Source organism: Ochotona princeps, chromosome 9 (genome assembly GCF_030435755.1).
Source record: "Ochotona princeps isolate mOchPri1 chromosome 9, mOchPri1.hap1, whole genome shotgun sequence".
Classification (NCBI taxonomy): domain Eukaryota; kingdom Metazoa; phylum Chordata; class Mammalia; order Lagomorpha; family Ochotonidae; genus Ochotona; species Ochotona princeps.
In genome coordinates this window covers 7,103,686-7,124,794 of record NC_080840.1, presented here as the reverse complement: position 1 = coordinate 7,124,794, position 21,109 = coordinate 7,103,686, and the positions used below count along the sequence as shown (strand labels likewise).

Below are 21,109 nucleotides of genomic sequence, written 5' to 3'. Positions count from 1 at the left end.
ACACTTGGATGATGTCAGTGTCACCTCCTTCTGACCCAGACCGAGGCAGAGAGGGGCAGTCAGCCAGGTGCACACAGGAAAACGGGCCGGCTGGGAGCTGCATCCAGAGCTATCGCAGGACTCAGGCATTGCACGCAGAGCACCAGCAGCTTCTCTCTTGCTGGCATCTGACACAGAAGATGGCGTCGACCCAAGAAGTAATCCAAGTTGGCAACTCGCTCTGAAGCCAGTTGTGACCCAACAACAGCAAGGCCCTCTTTACTCTCATTCACTCCCAGGAAATGAGAAAAGCGAAGTTTATTAGTGGAAGTCACCAGGCAGGAGGGCATCCAGGTTAGGGCGGAAACCCAGTTCCTACCCAGGAAGCTCTTCAGCAGGTTACTCAGCCGCTCTGTGCCATGCAGCTTTCATTCTTAAAACATGGGTTCAAAGCAGGTTCACACAGCCCAAGAGCAGTGTATTTAGTAAGGGCTAAGCACCATGTGTGAATACAGGGCGGTGTGAGGGCATGCGTTGACTCTTCAGCTCAGTGCTCAGCAGTTCTTGCCTTTCAGGGGTCCTGGGCCATGATCAATGCTTGGAACCTAAAGGAAGGACATGGCCTATCCCCGCCTTGGCATTCAGGCATCTCAGTGGCTCTGCCAGTGAGGTGAAGGAAGCAAATCAAAGTCATCAGTGTAGACAATGTCTGTATGGAAGGAATCTCACAGAAAGGAGGCTGGACATCTGGCTCAGAGGGAGGATGGGCGTTGCTGGGTTTTGAGGGGGAAGAACATTCTAGAAAGAAAATGCAGATGGAAGGTAAGAAAATGCCTGTGCTGCTCAATGAGGTCCCTCAGGGTGTGTGTGTGTGTGTGTGTGTGTGTGTGAGAGAGAGAGAGAGGGAGAGAGAGAGAGAGAGAGAGAGAGAGAGAGAGAGAGAGAGAGAGAGATGGGGTGACTGGTAGGAGTGCAGTCTTGGGGGAGAGGGCATCTTTCAGAGCTACCACCAGAAAGGTCAGCTGGCATGCCTGGGGGAGGTAGCTAACGCCAGGAGCTCAGAGTCTGCAGGTGCACGGCAGGTGCATGGCAGGGACCCCAAAGTCAGCACTGGGGCACCTCACCCACTGCGTCTGTCTTTTCACTTTGGGGATAACCAAGAACTTGGGGTGAGAGAAGGTATTTTTTTTTAGGAAAGTTAAAGCTGGTATTTTTTTAAGGTAAGGGAATGCTGTTTAACAACCTGCTAATTATATTCAGTGTCATAGAAATATAACTAGGCAACAGGGTGTCCTATGTTCAAACCGCCAGGTTTTCTTCACAGATAATGTCATTTCCTGTCACTCTTCATGGCTTATCACAATTTGTTGACCCCTCTGCAACTTGGGGCTTCTTGAAGACCTACTGTATGCACTGGCTGTGGGTCCTGGAGACAGCAAACTAAAAGCCCCCTCTGTCCTTGGTGGGCACATGCTGGAATGTACCAGGGCTGTTACTGCACTTTGCCAAAGCACCTACTATCATCCTGAGGATGGTTTCTACAGAGGCCCCAGGGGCGCACTTTGCCCAACAGCTGTTTCAGCTATGTGGATGAATTCAGAGGCCTGCAGGGGTCACTGCCAGTGAATAGCTGGGATGCAGGTCAGGCTCGCACCCAGCAGAAGCAAAGATGGGTGGTTTTCATGAATGTTTTTTCTTGTCTTTTTTTCTCTTCATTATTTGAAATACATATGTTGCTTAGAAGCAATACAATAAGTTTTATAGTTTTATGAGCTGCTTTTTTTTCACTTTATATTTTGACCCAAACATCTTTGGCTGATAGTAAATAAACATGATTTTTTAAAAAAGGAATTACCTCATATCATACAGACATATGAGAATTTGATGAATTATTTTGCTTTATGGGACATTTCTGTGGGTAACAGTAGAAGATAAATACATAGTTTTAAATGAAAATGCTAAGCCATTAAATTGAGAAACATGTCCTGAAGAGCATCTGGAACCTTCTGGGCCTGGGAGTGCTCCTCGCCCAGCAGTGCCCTCCCGGGCAGGACACGTCCCCGGCAGCCGCCCTCAGGACTCAGCAGCTTCAGGCCAGGGCAGCATGCACCTCTCCAGCAGCTGATCCTCCCTGCTCTGCTTGGCAACATCCCTGCTCTCAGGCCAGGTGAGATTCTAGTCCCAGGGGAGGAGTCCTACAAGGCATCTGGGAATGCCAGACCCCAGGCCCCTGCCTGCTTCACTGCCCGCACCGACCCCCAAGCTACAATTAAGTGTCATATAAGGCCCTTGTGTATCTGGGTTCCCCTGAAAACTCCAGGATATCACTGACTGTATCTGCCACCATAACCTCCTCATGCTCCATCATAACAAAGTCCAGGCATGAGATGGCAACTCCATGGCCGCCCTCCCGCTGGCTGAAGCCCTGTGGGTCACCAGGGATGCTGAAGGAAAAGCCAAAAGGATGTGAAACATGCTCACTAGGGCCCTAGAAGTAGACGTCATCTATTTCCAGGCTGTGTTATTGGGGTGAACAAGCATGCTATTTCTAGTCTACCTTAGGGATTCCATTACCAACAGCTCAACATGACCTTCTATAAGGCCTGTCTGTGTGTCATATACCTATGGGAACAAACAGACAAGAATGCCAACATCAGCCCATGAATCAGGAATTCTGTAACCAAACCAGAAGTTTTACAGAGCTTAAAAATGAACTTTGTGGGCCTGGTGAGGTAGCCTAGTGGCTAAAGTTCTTGCCTTGCACGTGCCAGGATCCCATATGGGCACTGGTTCATGTTCTAGTGGCCCCAAGTCTCATCCAGCTCCCTGCTTGTGACCTGGGAAAGCAGCCGAGGACGGCAGCCGAGGACGGCCCCCGAGGCCTTGGGATCCTGCACCCATATAGGAGACCTGGAGGAGGCCCTGGGATCCTGGCTTCAGATCAGTGCAGCTCTGGCCGTTGTAGCTGCTTGGGGAGTGAATGAACCGATGGGAGATCTTCCTCTCTGTCTCTCCTCTACTCTGTATATCTGATTTTTCAATAAAAATAAATAAATCTTTAAAAAATAAATTAAATGCACTTGGCCACTTGAGATGGAGCTTTATAATCACGGTTATCACCTGGAACAGTTATCATCCAGTACTAACACAGATGACAAAGGTCATTGCTATAGCATGGCACATTTTACTTTGGAATATGTTTCCTAATACAGGAAGTTAGAGTCCCGAAGGACGTGCCTGGCAGTCCTTATTAAGTAAAGCTCGACTTTTAATTATTATGTTTTTATTTAAAAGGCTGTGATGTCTATTTCTCAATTAAGTGACTATCTAAATCCATCAACTGTAATTAAGTTGTCCTTGGCTTTGAAAAAGAACAGACTTTCTCAATCCCAGGCATCTCTCACGGGCCATCACGGCTGCTTGCGGTAAGAAGCAGTGAACACGGTCAGCACACGCCTGCATGCAGCTCACCCACCTCAGCTCCTGTGGGGAATCGGCTAATTTACAGCGGAGGAATGTAATTACTGAGGACCCCCAGGGGGTAATAAACAGAGGGCTCCTGAGCCTGGGCCTCCTGGGGACATCAGGCATCTCCATAACCAAGGGGACAGGCCTTTGACCCTGATGTTCCTGCTGAACACCAAGGCCCAAAGCGTGGATACTCAGCACTGCTTTCCCACAACCCGACTGGCAGAACTGACCCTTTGTTTCCTCATACGCCTGCTTTGAAGCACAGGGAACATACTCATCACCACGGAAAAATAGACAAAACAGTTAAATTCAATCACTAGTGTAAAACATCGATTCCTTCTATTGAAGAACTTGAAACAACTCTCTCCCCAGCCCCTAACATGGTAGGCTATCTATTTAGACTAATTCTCCTCTTAACACTAGAATGCTCTTGGGGTTAGCACCATCGTTTAGCATATCAGTCCTCCATCTGCAGTGTTAGCATCCTATGTAGGAACCAGTTTGAATTCCAGCTGTTCCACTTCTGATCCAGCTCTCTGCATATGGCCTGGGAAGGCAACGGAAGACAGCTCATGTCCTTGGGCCTTTGCACCCACATGGAAGACCTAGAGGAAGCTCCTGGCTCCTAGCTTTGGACCAGCTTATCTTGAACCAGTGAAGCCATCGGAGCAGGGAGCCAGCAGATGGACTCTCTCTCTCAATCTCTCTTCCCCTCTCTCTTTCTCTCCCTATAAACCTGCTTCTCCAGTAAAAATGAATGAATTTTTTTAAAAAGAACTTAAAAGAAACAAGCCTGCTCGTTTCTGCCCCGTATCATGGTAGGCTAACACATTTGGACCAAATTCCCTACTTAACACTTGAGAGTTCTTGGGGTTGACGTCATGGCTTTATAGGCTAAGCCTCTCCCTGTGGTGTCAGCACATACAGGCACTTTTTTCTGTCCCAGATGCTTTACTTCCCATCCAGCTCCATGCTTATGCCCTGGGAAAGTAGAACAGGATGGCTCAAGTCCTTGGGTCCCTGCACCCACGTGAGAGACCTGGAAGAACTCCTGTCTCCTGGCTTCACATCATCTCATCTCCTGTCATTGTGGCCACTTGAGGAGTGAATCAGTGGGTAAAAGATCTTTCCCCATCTCTCCTTCTCTCGGTATAACGCTGCTTTTCAAATTCAAATAAATAAATCTTTGTAAAAATAAAAATTAAAAATACTAGGAAGTCCTTGAGACAATGAAAACTCTGATAGGATCATGAGGAATAAGGTCAGGACTCTGAGGGTGTCTGTCTCAGGCCATCTGCTGACTTGAGGTGGTGCTCTGGTCTTGCTGACTGTATGGAATTTGAGGACAGAGGTCAAAGCTTGTTAGATGAGCAGAACATAGGATACTCTGCACTCCTCAGAGGTAGGCGGGGCAGGACACAAACTGGGACATGCGCATTTGGCAGAGCACCTTGTTCAAGACCCAACTACCCACTTCAGCCCCTGAGAGGCAATGGAGGCTGGCCTGGCTGCTCAGCTTGCAGCTGTTAGATGAGCCAACCACATGAAGTTTCTGAGTATTGGTTTGGCCTGACCAAACCCTGCTAGGCTACTAGGGGAATGAATCATCAGATGGAAGGGGTGTGTGTGTGTGTGTCCTTCTATCTATGTCATTCTGCCTTTCAAATAAGTGAATAAAATGCTTCCAGGTGAATCATAATTCCTCTCTGCCCCGCTCCTCAGGGCATCAAGGAAAGGAGCTTTTGAAGGGCAGAGGAGGGCGTTTCTGCTTCCACATGCTGCCACATTTACAGCATCTGGGGCTTGGAAGCCATGAATGTTGGTGGCATAGCTCGTGAACTGGTAGTGTTCCTATGGGTCTGTTCTATAGAATGTGCTAATATTCCTTGCTAAAGGCCTCCTAGACCTGTGAGAACGTTCAAGCTACTTTCTATGGCAATGCAGCACAACACCGGTTCAGTGTGTTCTGTCTCCCTGCGTGGTTACCAACTTCTCCGAATACGGGGAGCAAGAAACTGTGCACACCATGCACCACATGTGGTGGGTTTCTTACTAGCGAGAGGCAGCAGTGGACAAGCCACACCTGGAATCCAGGGAACTGGTCCTTCAAGGCCTGGGGAAGATGTTTCGGGGTGGACGAAGTCTCCTCTGCAGTACCCTAGCTGCACTGCACCTGAAGGAGTCCAGCAGGCAGTTCATCATGACCATCAACAACAGAAGTAATAATTGGGGTAGGAAAACATGAATTCTAAAATGCATTAACTATGCTTAAATGAGATATTTTGGCCACAGGAAAACAACAAAATGTTTTCCTCTGGGGGCAGTCAATAGACAAAGACATCTGCCATCACTCCTGGGTTAACTATATACTAGAGCCTTCCCCTGTGCAATATGGCACAAAAAAAGAAAAGCAAATGTGGATTGAAAAGAAAGAAGCTATCATTTTTGGCAAGTATACAAGCAACCTGAAAGAATCCAAGGTAAATTAATAAAATAATAGACGTGATGATAAAGGTTGCTAAGTACAAGTCAAACACAAAACTGAATGACATGGTTACAAAACATTATGACAACACCAAAGGCTACAGAACTGCTTGCATTTACAAGGACTGCAACGGTTAATCTGATGTTATGTGTACTTTATTACAACAAACTGTAAATCCATAAATTAGTAAAAATATTAAAATATATTTATAATGGCATCAAAGATGTCAAAACTATAAAAAGTAATGAACGAGAAAAATTATAAAATTGACAGACATCAAATAAATGTGAGCAACAAAAGATACGAACTACCATGGTTTTTCTCACTCTAAATCTATATATCTAATTCCAAATATAATTCCACTACATGCTGGTGTGAAACGTGGCAAGCTGAGTCCAACATATATATGGAAGGATGAAGGGCCAAGAATATTCAAGTTATTCAAGCCTTAGCTAGAGGACTTTCAACCAGGCTTACCCTAAAGGAAGCTGAAGGCTATAGAATCCAGAAACAGACATGGACACAAGTGGACTTGATCTATGGCAAGGATGGCCTTATGACAAGCACAGGATGGCCTGATGACAAGCACAGGAAAGATCCACTTTTGAGTAAGAGATTTTGGGACAGCTGGGAGCTCACACTGGAAAAAATACTAAGTGACCATACCTTAAATCAAAATGCATTTCTGATGGATTATACCTTAAAATCTGAAAGGCAAACCCAAAAGGGACTGCATCTATGATCTCAGAGTAGGGAGATTTGTAGGATAAGACATTATTCATTAAAAGGAAGCATAATGATTTTGGTTACTTTAAAGTTCTGCTCACCAAATGATTCCATGAACAGAAGGAGGGGAGCCCGAATTTTTCTAATCCTGATGCCACTACTTGTTACTTCCATGCTCTTGGCAACTCCAATATCTCTGGCCTTCAGAAGTAACTCAGAAATAGCAGTCCTGTTATGCAGTGTTGGGGACAAAATCAGACTGTGCACAGTGGTCAGTGCTCACAAACCACCTGTGACTGTGAGGAAGTTGCACATTTTCCTTTGTGCCACAGCATCACAGGGTCACCGCAGTGGGTCACCAGAGTGGGTCCTCCAGTCCTGAGGAAGAGAATCCCACCCTGTGTTTCCTCCCCCTCCGCCACACTCACTCTGGCTCTCTGGCATGAGAAAGGGACCGCTGTGGCTGACAGTGATAGAAGCGATGCCACATCTGCCCTTTCATCCCTCAAACCAGCACCTCTGCTCACCCTCAGTCCTTCACGTAAAGCTTCCATCTGCAGCTGTTTGGTTGGCTCAGATGCCGTGCACAATGAGCAGAACAATCGACCCTCACATACATGTTCTGTCTGGGGCTGTGCAGAGACCACTCCTCAGTTACCAAGATGAGAAAGAAGGGCTTTGAAAAACGCTGCTGTGAAGAATTGTGCTAAGATGTCTTGAATTCTCAAGTGTAATCACGGTAATGATAGTTTTCCTGGGGTCTGAGAACCAGCTCCAAACTGTTGGCAATGATTTGCCTTCCGGTCCCTCTGATGCCTCACAAATTAGATTCAGACTCTTTACATGTGTTGATGCTGCTGGGGGTTAATTACAACCGTGAATATTCATGACAGTCTCAATAGCCTTGTATCTTGTATCTGCAATGGAAATCTAGCTTGGAAAGATAAGTGGATTTCCAAGGTTAAAAACAGTAACACACTTTTCAGTTAGAATTCAATTTTGTACCTGTTGTTCAAACAAACCTCATGTTAAAAACAAAACTCAGCAAAATTTCAGCAGTTGTCTTTAGCTATACAAATACATAACTGCTTTATTATGAAGATACAAAGATAGTTCTAGCTCAGGTATTTTTATGCTTCTAATTCTAGCATATAAATTTGTGTCACAAAGATAGCTTGCCTTAGTTCAAAATAGAACTTACCATCTGGAAATTGTAAGTAGAGGGACAGTGGAAAGAATTGGGATCTCATTCTAGAGAAGAATTGAGAATTAGAAGAGCTTTGTGAAAAAAGAGTTCCAGGGATGTCATGGGAGATGGGCTTTGTCCAGAGGGTATTAGGAAGCATGGCCAACCGTTACTTAGCAAGCAGAGAGAGGCTTTATAACGCCAGGGGATACAGAGAATAGGTTAAATACACCCTTCAAAGAGTGAGAGTTCTGTTGGGAAGTGAATCACAGATCACAGAAGGGAGGCAGCTGAGACCAAGGGTCCCAACATGTCAAGTCCGCATGACCTTCGGGACACCAAGTTCCTCTGTCCCTTAGTTTTCCCATCTGCAAAGTGAGGATAAAGACTGTGAAGATTACACGTCTTGTCTGGGTAAGGCACACAGAGTGGTGCCTGCCAACAGAGCAAGCACTTGGCAAGTATCAGCACTCGCTGGCGTCAACATTATCAATCTTATTATTACAACCCCAAGAAGCTGGGACCTGTGTGTGCACAGATTTGTTTACCAGGCATCATAAGCCTTACAAAGCAAATGCCTGAAGCTCTGGTTACAAACATGAACATTCATGCTATGAATCATTTTTAAGCTTTAAAAAATTTTGGAAGCTGCACTCTAAGAAATGACAACAAGGAGTCAGCCTGAGGAGGGCTCACCTCTGGTTTCCTTGCTCCTTGCTACAGTCTAAGGTAGCTTTCACAGACTTGGATGTTGGTCGAACACCTGTGATTACTTCCTCTACCTGTAAAGAAGAAACACAATGTATACTAAGCAATGCATTACTCAGTGATGTACCTTTACAAATATTACATGTATGTATGTATGTATGCATTTAAAGTTGAACTTCAAGCTACTCTATGCACTACAGCAAGGCTTATATGACAAGTTGTACTTATACACAACACAGTCTAGCAAACCCTGGAAGTACTGAAGCCCAAGCAGAGGTATATGGTGAATTAAAGTTTGCTCAGCACATATTACGTGAGACCCAAAAAACGATCAGACCTCTTTTGGGGACCCAGCTGTGACGGGCATGCTGCTGCCAGGGCACACCAAGTGAGGTGTATTGTAGTGAGAAGCACTCCTGGTTGGGAGCTCAAGTGCTCATTCTGGTCCTAGCCACAGCTTCTTTGTAAAACTAGGGAATCAGTTTATGGTCTCAAAGGTCCTTTCTTAGATTCAAACAGTTGGTAACACTGGTTTTCAAGCTAAACAAGCCCAATGGTATTCATACTGAGGGCCCAGTAAGTAACACCAGTCCAGTTTCAGACACACACCATACAGAGCCCTTGGACCTGCAGCCCCTGGACAAGCTTGGAGGATAGCAGAGCAGGGGAGGGAAGAGCAACTGCTATTGCTTATGGACCTCCAACCACGCGCTATGGCCACAAGTCTCCAGCACTAAGGATTTCCTGTGTTTTGTTCAGTCCCCCATGGCCTCACACTCCTCGTATTAGGCAAAGGTTGCTCAGAGGTGTACAGGAGGAACATCAGCATTCCATTCTCCTGCTACATGGGCCCACGGCCCAGGCCAGGGTTTTCCACTTTTTCATTACCAATTGCAGAGTGACATGAAATGGGCATCCATTCCTCTCTCCACCCTCATCTGGTTTTTCTGTGTGGCAGTGGCATGACCTGGCAAGCAGGGTTATCTGTCTGAGACTTGGTGTGCTGCACAGTTGTGATCCAGGCCCATACAACTGGCAGGAAGAAGCTGAGGCCTAGACTCTTAGGCCTGTTACCAACCACCCAGCTGCCATCCATTGGCTTGGGCAAGTACACTGGTCTTATGTTCCACATTTGGGATGCAACTTGACCCCTGCTGTAGCCTCAACCCTAAGCTCTACCCTCATACCCAAGCTTTACCAGAGCTTTCCGTTGGAACACTGGACATGAAATTGAATGAGTTTGTGGGGTAACTAACTTTAGAGTAGGGATTCCTGGGTGTGTTTCCCAAAGCCCTTAGCTCCCTGTTTACCATGTGTGTCATTCCAGAAGTGAACGATGAATAAGCAAATGGAAGCCTGAATCCTAGACTAAGTCACTGCTGTCTCAAACCGAGGAGGTGGGCGCTCTGAGTGATATGTACCCCTAGACAGCAATCCTTCCTCTACGTCACCAGCATGCAGTGCTGCCAGAGCCAGTCATCTGCAGGTAGCACAGCTGTACAGTTTACTATCATGTTTTATAAAAATGCAACTGTGTATGTCAGTGTGATTGAGTTCAGCTCCCTTGTACAGGAGGCCATGAATCCCAGGACATCCTTCTCAGGGGAGGGCCTGCAGGCCACGCAGAAACATACAAGTGCATAAGTTCCACCCTGTCTGTGTAGACACTGAACAGCACACTGGGCAACAGCATTACGGTGAGCTCACAGATGGTGTGTGCAGTGGCCAAACTTTGGCTGAATCCCCCAAGGAAAAATGCCCATCAACAGAGGATTGGATAAGAAAGCTATGGTTCATCTACTCCATGGAATACTACTCAGCTATTAAAAAAAACAAAATGCAGTTCTTTGTGGCCAAATGGGCCAAACTGGAAACCATAATGCTAAGGGAAATGAGCCAATCCCAAAAGGTTAAATACCACATGTTTGCCTTAATTTAAGATGATATGATGTTATGTATAACATGTTATGTTATGAATGTTATATGTTGTGTATAAACTAAAATTGAAATGTCAATGAGGTGGTCACAGAAGGTGGTTAAGAACTCTCATTTACTTTTAACATATTGGTTACTCATTACTATGTCAATTAATTCCATAATGATGTAAATTTTTGCTGATGGTATGTTGGAGCTTTTAATTGACTGGGATGATACTCTGCTGGCTCTGTCTTCAGACCAGAGAGGGTATACCTAAGAAGCCGTTGAACTTGACTGGACAATAAGATGCTGGACGCTATGTTTGGTATATGCTTGCAATGGGGGAATCTCAACTGAACTTGAACTGTGGTTATGTAACAAGGTGGAGGAATCCACCATGGGGGGAGGGTTTGGGGAGGGGTGGGGAGAACCCAAGTATCTATGTAACTGTGTCACATAATACAATGTAATTAATGAATTAAAAATAATAAATAATTTAAAAAAACCACACTGAATGCTACAAAGATGCATCCAGGAACATCAAGGAGGTACAAGTTTGCATTAACAAAACCAGAAGAATGCTATGGAAGCCACCAGGCAGTGCTTGCTGAACAACAAAAGGAAGTGACTCACATAGTGCCTTACCAAAGGAGCAGGTTTATCACCAAACACGACCTGTCTGAGAATAGGCTAATTCTAACATTTTCTGTGTTTTAACATACACTGAATGTCACCATCTTACTGTTTTCCATTATTTTTTTTGCAGGTGTGGATGTTTAAAGTGGCAAGGTTTGACGCCTACAGTACTCCTTAATAGATATTTTGTGTGTTCATCACATCCCAATTTCTTCCTGGAGCATAGTGGCACCATAGCACCGTTAACTTTTTCAAAGTATTTTGATTACTTTAAATGAGGTCAATGATAGTTAAAGTTCATTAAGATATCAGCTTTGTAAAAAAGAAAAAAAAGTGGAATAAACAAACAAAAAAACCCCAGAAGCTCTTGTAACCACTGTCTCACATTGCAAATATAATAACAAGAACCAGAGCACACACATAACGAGGCTGTGAAACACTCCATTTCTAATGCTGCTATTTGTCACACAGCAAGCATGGACAAGAATCCTCTGTGTTGGTGGCAATGCAGATAGAGTCACAAATCTGGAATTTTTCTTCACAGGGAAGTTTCTGTACACCCGCATCTAAATGTGTTTCTTGCTTTTAAAAGATCTTCAGCTCACTTAGCTTCGAAGAATCTTTTAAGTTTAAAAGTTAAAGGAAACTAAGGAATCAGCAGTAAGAAAACAATTAACACAAGCATTCATATTAGCACTAAAATTCATCTCAGTACCAACATTCCAATTCACAGCAGGTAGATTCTTCAGCTGAGAACTGTTGCACAAACCAGGAGGACTGCTCTGGGTTTCCCACTGTGCCTGCACTCCTGGGTTGGTCATCCTCTGGGGAGTGATGTTCATTAACATCAAACATCATCTTATTTATTTGTGCTAAGCGAGTTTAGGGATGACTAATGAAGACGCTGTAAGGACCAAAATATGTTTAATAAATTAGATAATGTGAGACTAATGGTTTCCTGAATCCACAGAGAGAAATGTAATCAACTACTTGAAAATTCGATTGTGGAATGGGCACACAGGTACAAATGAACATTTTAATGATGTTACATGATTTTAGCTCTCAGAGAGCCACGGGCTAGCGAGGTGGGAGTGAGCGTGGCATTAGCAGCATGTTCACTTTTCTGCAGACTGCAATGACTGATGTGCCTGTTCCCAGCTTGACCTAAGCAACCGCCTAACAAAACGTATGTGGCTGCCTTACCAGCTGGGAAAGTTACTAAGGCTAAGAAACACAGACTTTGTGAACAGTGGAAGAACAGCTTAGCTCTCAATCCTCCCTCCTTAGCCTGAACCATAGAAATTGCCACAAAACTGATTCCATTGGTTCGATTTAATATTTACATTAGTTTAAGCAGTCACTCCAATCAAAATGGGTATTTACTACTTGAAAACCAAAAGAGTGAATAGACAAAGAAAATGGAATATAATCAGGCTATTTGTTCACAAAGAACATGAGAGAAACCAGCTTTTAAACATTTTCCTATGAATTTAGTCTGACCTCTTAGATAAAAGTATGAAAAGTACAACACATTTCTCTCGGAGATTTCACTTTCAGAGTTTCAAATAATATCTCCACTAAATCTAGTAAAAAAAAAAAACACTTAATGATTATCTATTATATGCCACTGCAGGAACAAGAGATAAACACAGACTGGTAGATTAAAAGTGTATCCTTCACCACCTTATGGGGGAGAAATAAACAGATAAAATACATCAAGAAAAGTACAATTGGCAAATAGCACAGATAGACTTCCACACACGTCCAAGGGAGGGAGACATGCGGCTTGGGTGAAGTACAAGGATTAAAAGTTGTTTGCTGGAGGATGGAAGCATAGACTTGAGTTTTCAGAAACACCTCCTGGAAGTGTCTGGCCTGCTTGTTTTTTGTTTGTTTGTTTGTTTTAGTTTTTTTTAAGATTCATTTTATTACAAAGTCAGAAATACAGAGAGGAGGAGAGACAGAGAGGAATATCTTCCGTCCGATGATTCACTCCCCCAAGTGAGCCCAACGGTCGGTGCCGGGAACCAGGAACCTCCTCCAGGTCTCCCACACGGGTGCAGGGTCCCAAAGCTTTGGGCCATCCTCGACTGCTTTTCCAGGCCACAAGCAGGGAGCTGGATGGAAAGTGGAGCTGCCGGGATTAGAACCGGCGCCCATATGGGATCCCGGGGTGTTCAAGGCGACGACTTTAGCTGCTAGGCCACGCCGCTGGGCCCTGGCCTGCTTGTTAAGACACCATTTGAAACAGCCACATAGCCTGCCAGATTGCGCAGGCCTGAGTTCTAGCCCTGTTATTTATTTAAGCTCCTTGCCAATGTGTACCCTGACAGGCAGCAGTCACCGGCCCCAGCACCCCACAGGCAGTCAGACTGAATTCTCAGCTCTTGGGTTTGACTGGCCCAGTCTTTGGGCTGCCGTGGGCTCTAGGGGAGGAATCAAAGGATGGGATGTCTTTGTCTCTCAAAAAATAAATGACTGTAGGAATCTCCTGGAGGATAGAGATCATATAAGGGACCAAGAAGATCCTAGTCAGGAGAAAGGAAAAACGCGTGAACAAAGACAGCAAACTGAGTGACACTGAACCAACACCCAATGTCAGGCAGACAGCAATTGGAGATGACGCATACGTGCGTAGGGGGCCAGTCTTGGTGAGTTTACCTCATAAGTGCTTGGATTTTAGGCAATTGGGCTCTTGGCAGTACTTCTTCAAGTTATAACTACTCATCACAGCTCGAAAGTATTTTAAGCACACACTTTCAATTTCCTTAGACAAGGTGTACGACGTTAAAACCCTACATTCAAGGAACTGATAGCTTTTGAAAGAAATGTTTCTTTCCTCAGTAGATAAAAATGTACTTTTCTTTCTTTTTAGACAATTGTAGTCAAGGTTCTACATCTCAACCAATCTCACTCTGAAAATACTCACAGAATCCTGTTGGGAAATTGTCTAAACATGCATAATGGCTATCAAATTAATTCTAAGAATACTCTCATTGGGACTGTCAATTAGGCTATTTTGGGGTTTGGTTTGTCTGAAGGCTGCACAAATATGTATGTCTCATGTGAGTTAGGTTTTGGACTTTTCATTCAAAAGCTCTTCTATAGTGTCTTGAAAGAGATGCATTTTAAAACACCTAACGGAGAAACTCCTTAACCTACATATTAAGCAGCTGAATTATATGAAGATGCCTGTTCTTTCCATGATTATCTGTACATTCAACATGGTCTTAATTATCTTTACAGCAAGGCTTTTGTATGGAAATTGATAAGTTGATATTTGAATGCATGTGAAAACACAAAGAACAGATATAAAATGAGCATGGAAAAAACTGAAGAAATTACAACCTTCAAGCTAAATATTAAGCTATAGTAACTAACATTAAATGCGATATTAGCATTAGGATAAATAGATCAATGGGACAAAATACAAAATTTGAAACTGATCCTTATTTAAAAATTTATTGCATTTTGACAGAAGTGGTTCAATGGGGAGAATGGAATTCTTCAGTGTTCCAATTATCCATTCGCATGGAAAGCAGTGCGTAATAACAACATCTTTAAATGCCACCTAAACATTGCTTTGAGAGGCAGGTGTTCAGGTGTGTGGTGTGTAACACTCTCATCTCATGTTAGAGTGCCTGTTTTTGCATCCTAGCAAATCCACTTTGAGTTGTTTCCTGTTTTGATGTGCGCCTTCCTGCCAATGCAGATAATGATCCAAGCACTTGGGTACCTGCTACTCATGTGTAAGATCCCGACTTAATTCCAAAATCCTCCTGGCCATTGAATGCATTTAGGAGTAAACCATCAAGGGTATGACCTCTCTCCCCTTCCCTCTTTCACTGTATTCCAAATAGAAAGTGAAAGTAAATAAATAAATAAGATCAAGTTGAAATGGACCAAATACCTAAAGGGAAAAGCTTTTAGAAGCACACATAAGAGAATATCTATAAAGTCAGAGATTTCATGGATGGGAAATAGAAACAATCACTGAAATAGAAGATAAATTATGGAATTAATCAAAGCTAAAAATTCCTGAATCACCAATATGATTTTTTTAAATGACTGGATAGAAATAAACATTTAAAAACACACAAGACATAATAAAGTTTGAAAAAAATGCTTTTAGGGTTTCATTGCTTAATTAGTAGTTACTTGGTGCCAACCAAAAGACAGTAGTAGTGTAGACATTAAATGAATCAAGATTTCCAGCACCAGAACACTAACATTAGATAGGTGAAGACAAATCATACAACTCCATGCTAAGGTGATTTTGTAAAGTAATAGATACAATGACCGAAACAAAGCCAATACAATGGCCCTGGAAGATGACTGACAGGATGTGGCTGACTGTATTAGCTCGGGTATGCAGGAAAATTGCCTGTAAACATCGAACACCGGAGCTAAAACTTACTAGATCAAAGGAGACAGCCGTGAAAGGAAAAAGGGTCAGGGTACTCCTAGCAAAAACCAAACAGAAGACCCCAGCAAGTACACAAGTGGAAATGAGGCCATTTGTTCCACAAAGAGGGGAGGGGAAGCCATGCTCAGGCAATAATGAGAGGAGGGACATGGAAGACAGCCAGAAGCAGAGGCAAGAGCTATGCATGCAGCCCTCCAAGCCACAAATGAGGGTGAATGTTGTCCTACGTGCTCTGGCAAGCCACTGGTGGGTTCCAACAAAGGAAAAAAGCAATCCGTTTTTACAAGGTCATTCTAGTTCCACCAGGAAGAAAAAAAATTCACAGTGGAAGGCTAGAAGCAAGGAAACATGGATGGTCAGGCTCAAGAAGGACGGGACAATGGTAAGAAATAGAATTCAGGACTTATCTTGACTCAGTGCATGAGGTAAATGATGAATGCTCCCTTACCCATGACTTAGACAAGTGGAGGAGATAATGGTGTCATTTTCTGAGGCAGGAAAGATTACGAGAGGAGCAAGTATAAAGAAGGAAACCCTGGGCTCACTGGGTCATTTTAAATGACTGGTGCTGGACTTGAATGCAGGGCTGCATAGGTCGCCATGCTGCTTGTGTACTGACAAGGCTCGATTCTCGGCAGGTGCAGCTAAAGGGTCTTCAATTCCAAAGCCCACAAGGTTTGTTAACACAGTAATGTTTTTATGTGTTCTGTTTAACAGTTTAACAGAACTTCAGGACAGTCTTTTGCTTTTCTAAATTTGGCCTAAGTTGGACAATTGATACACAATCTTCTTCTCTTTTTGAAAGAGAAGGGACAGCAAGAGAGAGACACAGAGTGAGAAACAATATATATTTGGCTTATTAGTTCACTTCCTAAATGGCCATAAAGCCAGGGCTAATCCAGGCTGAAAACAGACCTCTTCCAGTTCTCCCAATGGGTGACAGGGACATAGACACTTGGGCCACATTCCACTGCTTTTCCCAGGCCATTAACAGGGAGCTGCACTAAAAGGGGAGCAGTTGAGACATGAATTAGTGACCATACAGGATGCTGGATTTCAGGTGCTGGTTTTGCCTACCCGACCAAAATGCTAGCACTGACAGTTTTATTTCTATTAATTCATGATGAGATAAAATTTCTACTGATTATTCTTTTGGACATGCAAATGAGATTTTCATGGGATTTGTTACGGATGTCTAAGACTATTATCTTAAATAAAGGTACTTAGTTTCCTTTAAATGGCAGCCTTAAAATTATTATGGAAGTATTATTCAGGTAATAAATGCTCATACTGTTGACTGTAGCTATGGTAGCAAATCTTTAAGAGATTGGTTCTGGTGGTTTTTCCTGTGTTTCTAAGATCTTTATGTTCCATACACTTAAAAAAGAAATAATTGAATTTTCTAGGTCATTAGAGATTCATCAGTGAATATAATTCTTGCTTTCATGTGTGTGTATAGGTAGTGCATGTGTGTAGGTGGGGGTTTCGACAGCAAACATATGAGCATCTCACACACGTACCATGTTCATGCTATGCAGTATGAAGCAGCAAAGATACCCTGGTGGGCTGGAGGTAGAGACTGCACGTTCCATAGGGTGTTAGGGAACATCTCACTCAGCAAGTGAGGTTTGAGGGAAGACCTAACAGAGCTAGGAGAAACAGGGAGCTCTGGCCATATTTTCAGATAGAACCAAGTGGGCTTGCTAGTGGGTTCTAAGCAGGAGAGGGGGAAAGAGCAGCAAGCCAAGGTGGTCCTCTGCTGTATGTTCTTTGTTAAAGTGGGCCTCCCAGACTTTGTGTGATTTCTAAAACAATGGGAAATACATTTGTACTGCTTCCAGACACTCATGCCAGCCCTTCCTGAGGGCAGAAATGAGAAATGAGGCCCAACCAGGCCGTTCCCAAATTTACTGCCTTCATCACTCTGGTCTTGCCAGCTCTCCCTTCCATACAACAGTAGCTACTTTCCCTAAGTTATTTATTACTAAGGGGATCTCTGGTAATGCTGGCCCATCTCCTCCTTGAATTCTGGGCAGCCCTGTTCCCAGGAGCTTCTCTGTACAGATCCTTCTCATGAAAAGTGTCCCTTCCCTCAGGTGTGAGAAAGACAACAAGGCCCACTGTGCAGTCGGGTGCCCTGGCTAGCGCCTCTGTTCCTTTTCTTCATGGATGTGGGAGGGTGCTGGAACTTATCTCAGAAGACAGTAAGGAAGACAGCAGAGGAAGAAGCATCATTGATTTCCTACCAAAAATAGTTACATTCATCCAAGAGTAAAAGGTCAAGTGCTCATGGGAATATTTTTCCAGGTAGCAGGAGTTGGTCTTGCCTCCCCTGGCATGGAAAAGGTCGAGAAGCCCCACTAATGAGCAGGTGTCACTTTTGTCATGGCATGATAAGAACAAAGAAGTCAAAGAGAAAGGGGTGCCTCCCCTTGAGGCAGGCAACTTCTGAGAAGGAGCTGGTGAGTGACAGCCTCAACAAACAGGAAAGGCCAAAAGCAAGACCCCAGAGGGCTGGGCTCTAGCTAGAAGACTTCCTTGTTGTCATCTGTTTTCTGTTGCTGTCACAGAATACATGAGACTGGGGAATTCATAAAGGGGGGTTTAGTCTGGTTCACAGTTTTCTGAGGCTCAAAGCCCAGAATTGGTGGCGGCATCTGGTCAGGGCCGTGTACTGCCTCATAGCATGCCAGAACTTGGAAGGAGAAAAAGGAGCCCACAGCCCAACATCACCACATTGAACAATCGGGATGGGCGTTTGCGCCGGTGCTTACTTTGCTGCCCGTTAGGACACCCCTGCCCCATGTAAGAGCGCCTGAATCTGATATCCAGATTGGATGCCTGTCACCCACTGTCAGCAGACATGGACTGAACTCCTGCCTTCTGGGTTTGTCCTAACCATCTATGGGAATCTGGGCAGTGAAGCAGGGGAGGGGAGCTTGCTCTCTGTCTCTGTCTGTCTCCCTCTTTTTCCCATTCTCCCCACCCTCCCTCCCTCTGTAATGTGTAACACTGTATGATAAAGTTTAAGCACATGAATTTGGTGAACATAGACTACCATCACTCAACCTCAAAACCCAATACGGACTCATTCAGACAGTATGTAAACAGGCTGCAAGACATTTTATGGACTGACTGACTTCTCCATACTTGTGGGTCACAAGCCTTCAGCATCACATGTCAGAGTGGGAGGGGCTCACTAAGTCCCCTCCTTGCAGACTCTGGACTTTTGACTCCTTCCCTGTACCCTTATGTGGTCACTAAAAGCAGACATCACCCTTTGAATGATTTCTTCTGTGTTGGTAGACAATAAATGTTCACTATCTTATTAGTTGTTGACACCAAGATGTTTAAAAATATACAGTTAATGGACAAGTGGGATGCTGGACTCTGCATGGTGTAAACTTTTAATTAGGGAATCTCAACGGAACTTGAGCTGTGGTTATGCATCAAGGTGAAGGAATTCATGATGGGGGAAGGGTTTGGGGTGAAGGGGGGGGAATCCCAGTACCTATGAAATTGTGTCATGTAATGCAATGTAATTAATGAATAAATGAATATTAAAGAAAAAAAAATAAAAAAAAATATACAGTTAAGGGGTAGGTTTCTATTGAGGCAGTTAAGATGCTATTTGGGATGCCCACATTCCTTACTGGAGTGTTTGCACTGAAATCCTCAACTTTCTGCTGGAAGCAGACTCTGGGAGGCAGCAGGCACTGGCTCAGGTACTAGAGTCCGTGTCATGCACATGACAGGCCCAGCTGTTTTAGGATACTGGCTTTGTCCTGGTTCATCCCTGGCAGTTTTGATCATTTAGGTAGGCAACCACCAGACAAGATAGGTGACTCTGTCTGTCAACCAAATGAAAAAAAAGCTTTAAAATCACATAAAATTTATAGTCCAATACCCAATACTCTATTCAGTGTGATTATTGCCTCTTATTACTTAGTTGGCAATTATCAGATAATGGAGTTCTAGGCCTACTATTTCTTTTTTGAAGATTTATTTTTATTGGAAAGGCAGATACACAGAGAGAGAAAGAGATACAGAGAGAAAGATCTTGCATCCGCTCAGTCACTCCCCAAGTGGTTGCAATGACCAGAGCTGAGCCAATCTGAAGCCAATCTGAAGCCAGGAGCTTCCTCTGGGTCTCCCATGCAGGTGCAGGGTCCCAAGGCTTTGAGCCAACCTCTACTGCTTTCCCAGACCACAAGCAGGGATGTGTATGGGAAGTGGAGCAGCCAGGACATGAACTGATGCCCATATGGGATCCAATCACACGCGATGCAAGGATTTAAGTCACTAGGCTATCATAACAGGCCCTCTAGAGTTATTATTGGAAGTCATGAGAATAAATCAGCTTCTGAAAGGACTGAGTATAAATAGAAAAAAAAATGCTCAGGGTGGAGTGATGGTAACCAATGTAAAATCCAGAGAAGCAAGATTCAATAATTAGAATTAGATTCAGCAGACAGGAGGGAGCAAACAAATGGCAAAACATGATGTATCAAAGGCACGTGGCAACAGGATCCAACAACACATATTGGGAGGATTGGTACTGTGGACAACTCATTCACAGAATCAGAAGGAAGCAAGGCTTAGCAATGAACTATAAATACAAGTAGGTTGGCAGATAATATGGTTGATGTATTTTGTAGTTAATTGTTGATGTTTTTATTTTTTTTAAGTTTTTTAAGATTTAATAATCAACTAAGAATGAGAGATAAAAGTGAAAAAAATGAAGGGAACAGAGAAGTCTGAAAAGATAATCAGGCAGCAGACCCTCTGATCATCAGCTTCTGTTGGGGCTATTCCAAGTCCATCTGAATGAAGAGAGGGTACTGTGCAAACATGGATCTAGTCAGTAAAAACACAGGTCTGACATGTTTGTAGAGTCATGGTCTGTTTGACCTTGGTATGTGATCTTCACCCCCTGTACTCAGTAACAGCAGAACCATGCAAGTTGTTCACCAAACGAAGAGGTTGACGTATGTGCTGTTGAGTTCAGATGGCAACTTCATTAACCTCAGTTCATTACTCTGAAGGAGCACCCGAAGGAAATGACAAAGAATATTCTTGGAGTGTTCCGGTAACACGACAATTGAGATTCTAGATGGGAGTTTAATTTAATGACTTGACACAAGGGAACAAGCCTGTCAACAAATGCAACATTTCAGTGAAATGTTGCATTGGACTGTGGTGAGCTCATATGCCGAATATTCCCAGGGTGCTTGTTATCAGATTGGTTATACACATATGATCTAGTCTGACTACAAATACTAAAAATAGTTCAACAGTTGCATAAATGCTCAGAGAATGTGACTGGGAATTACCTCACACAAAATGGGAAGGAAAGCCATATGCATGATATTTATAAACCTCAAAAATCATGTAGCAACTTCAGTGACAGAATTACTTCCACCCACCCAAAAACAACCTTCTGAGGGCAAAAAATAAGAGTAATAATGGAAAAAACATACCACCATTTACTTTTGATAAGTAAATATGTCAATTTGTTCCTATTGTAATCTACAAACTCAATGCAATTTCAGTAATTAGAAAACAATATTGAGTA

General features: G+C 43.6%; 2 protein-coding genes across 3 annotated transcripts in view; both read right to left on the bottom strand.

Moving 5' to 3' along the window:
- TMEM71 (transmembrane protein 71) overlaps positions 1-21,109 on the bottom strand; it is a 192,513-nt gene that overhangs the window by 51,852 nt on the left and 119,552 nt on the right. The window lies entirely within an intron of this gene.
- The window catches only part of DNAAF11 (dynein axonemal assembly factor 11), an 86,438-nt gene that overhangs the window by 2,049 nt on the left and 63,280 nt on the right, over positions 1-21,109 (bottom strand). For both annotated transcript variants that reach the window (XM_004580733.4, XM_058668468.1), the window contains one exon: positions 8,544-8,629. In XM_004580733.4, coding sequence (XP_004580790.2) covers positions 8,544-8,629 — 86 coding nt within the window. The remainder of the gene's footprint in view (positions 1-8,543; positions 8,630-21,109) is intronic.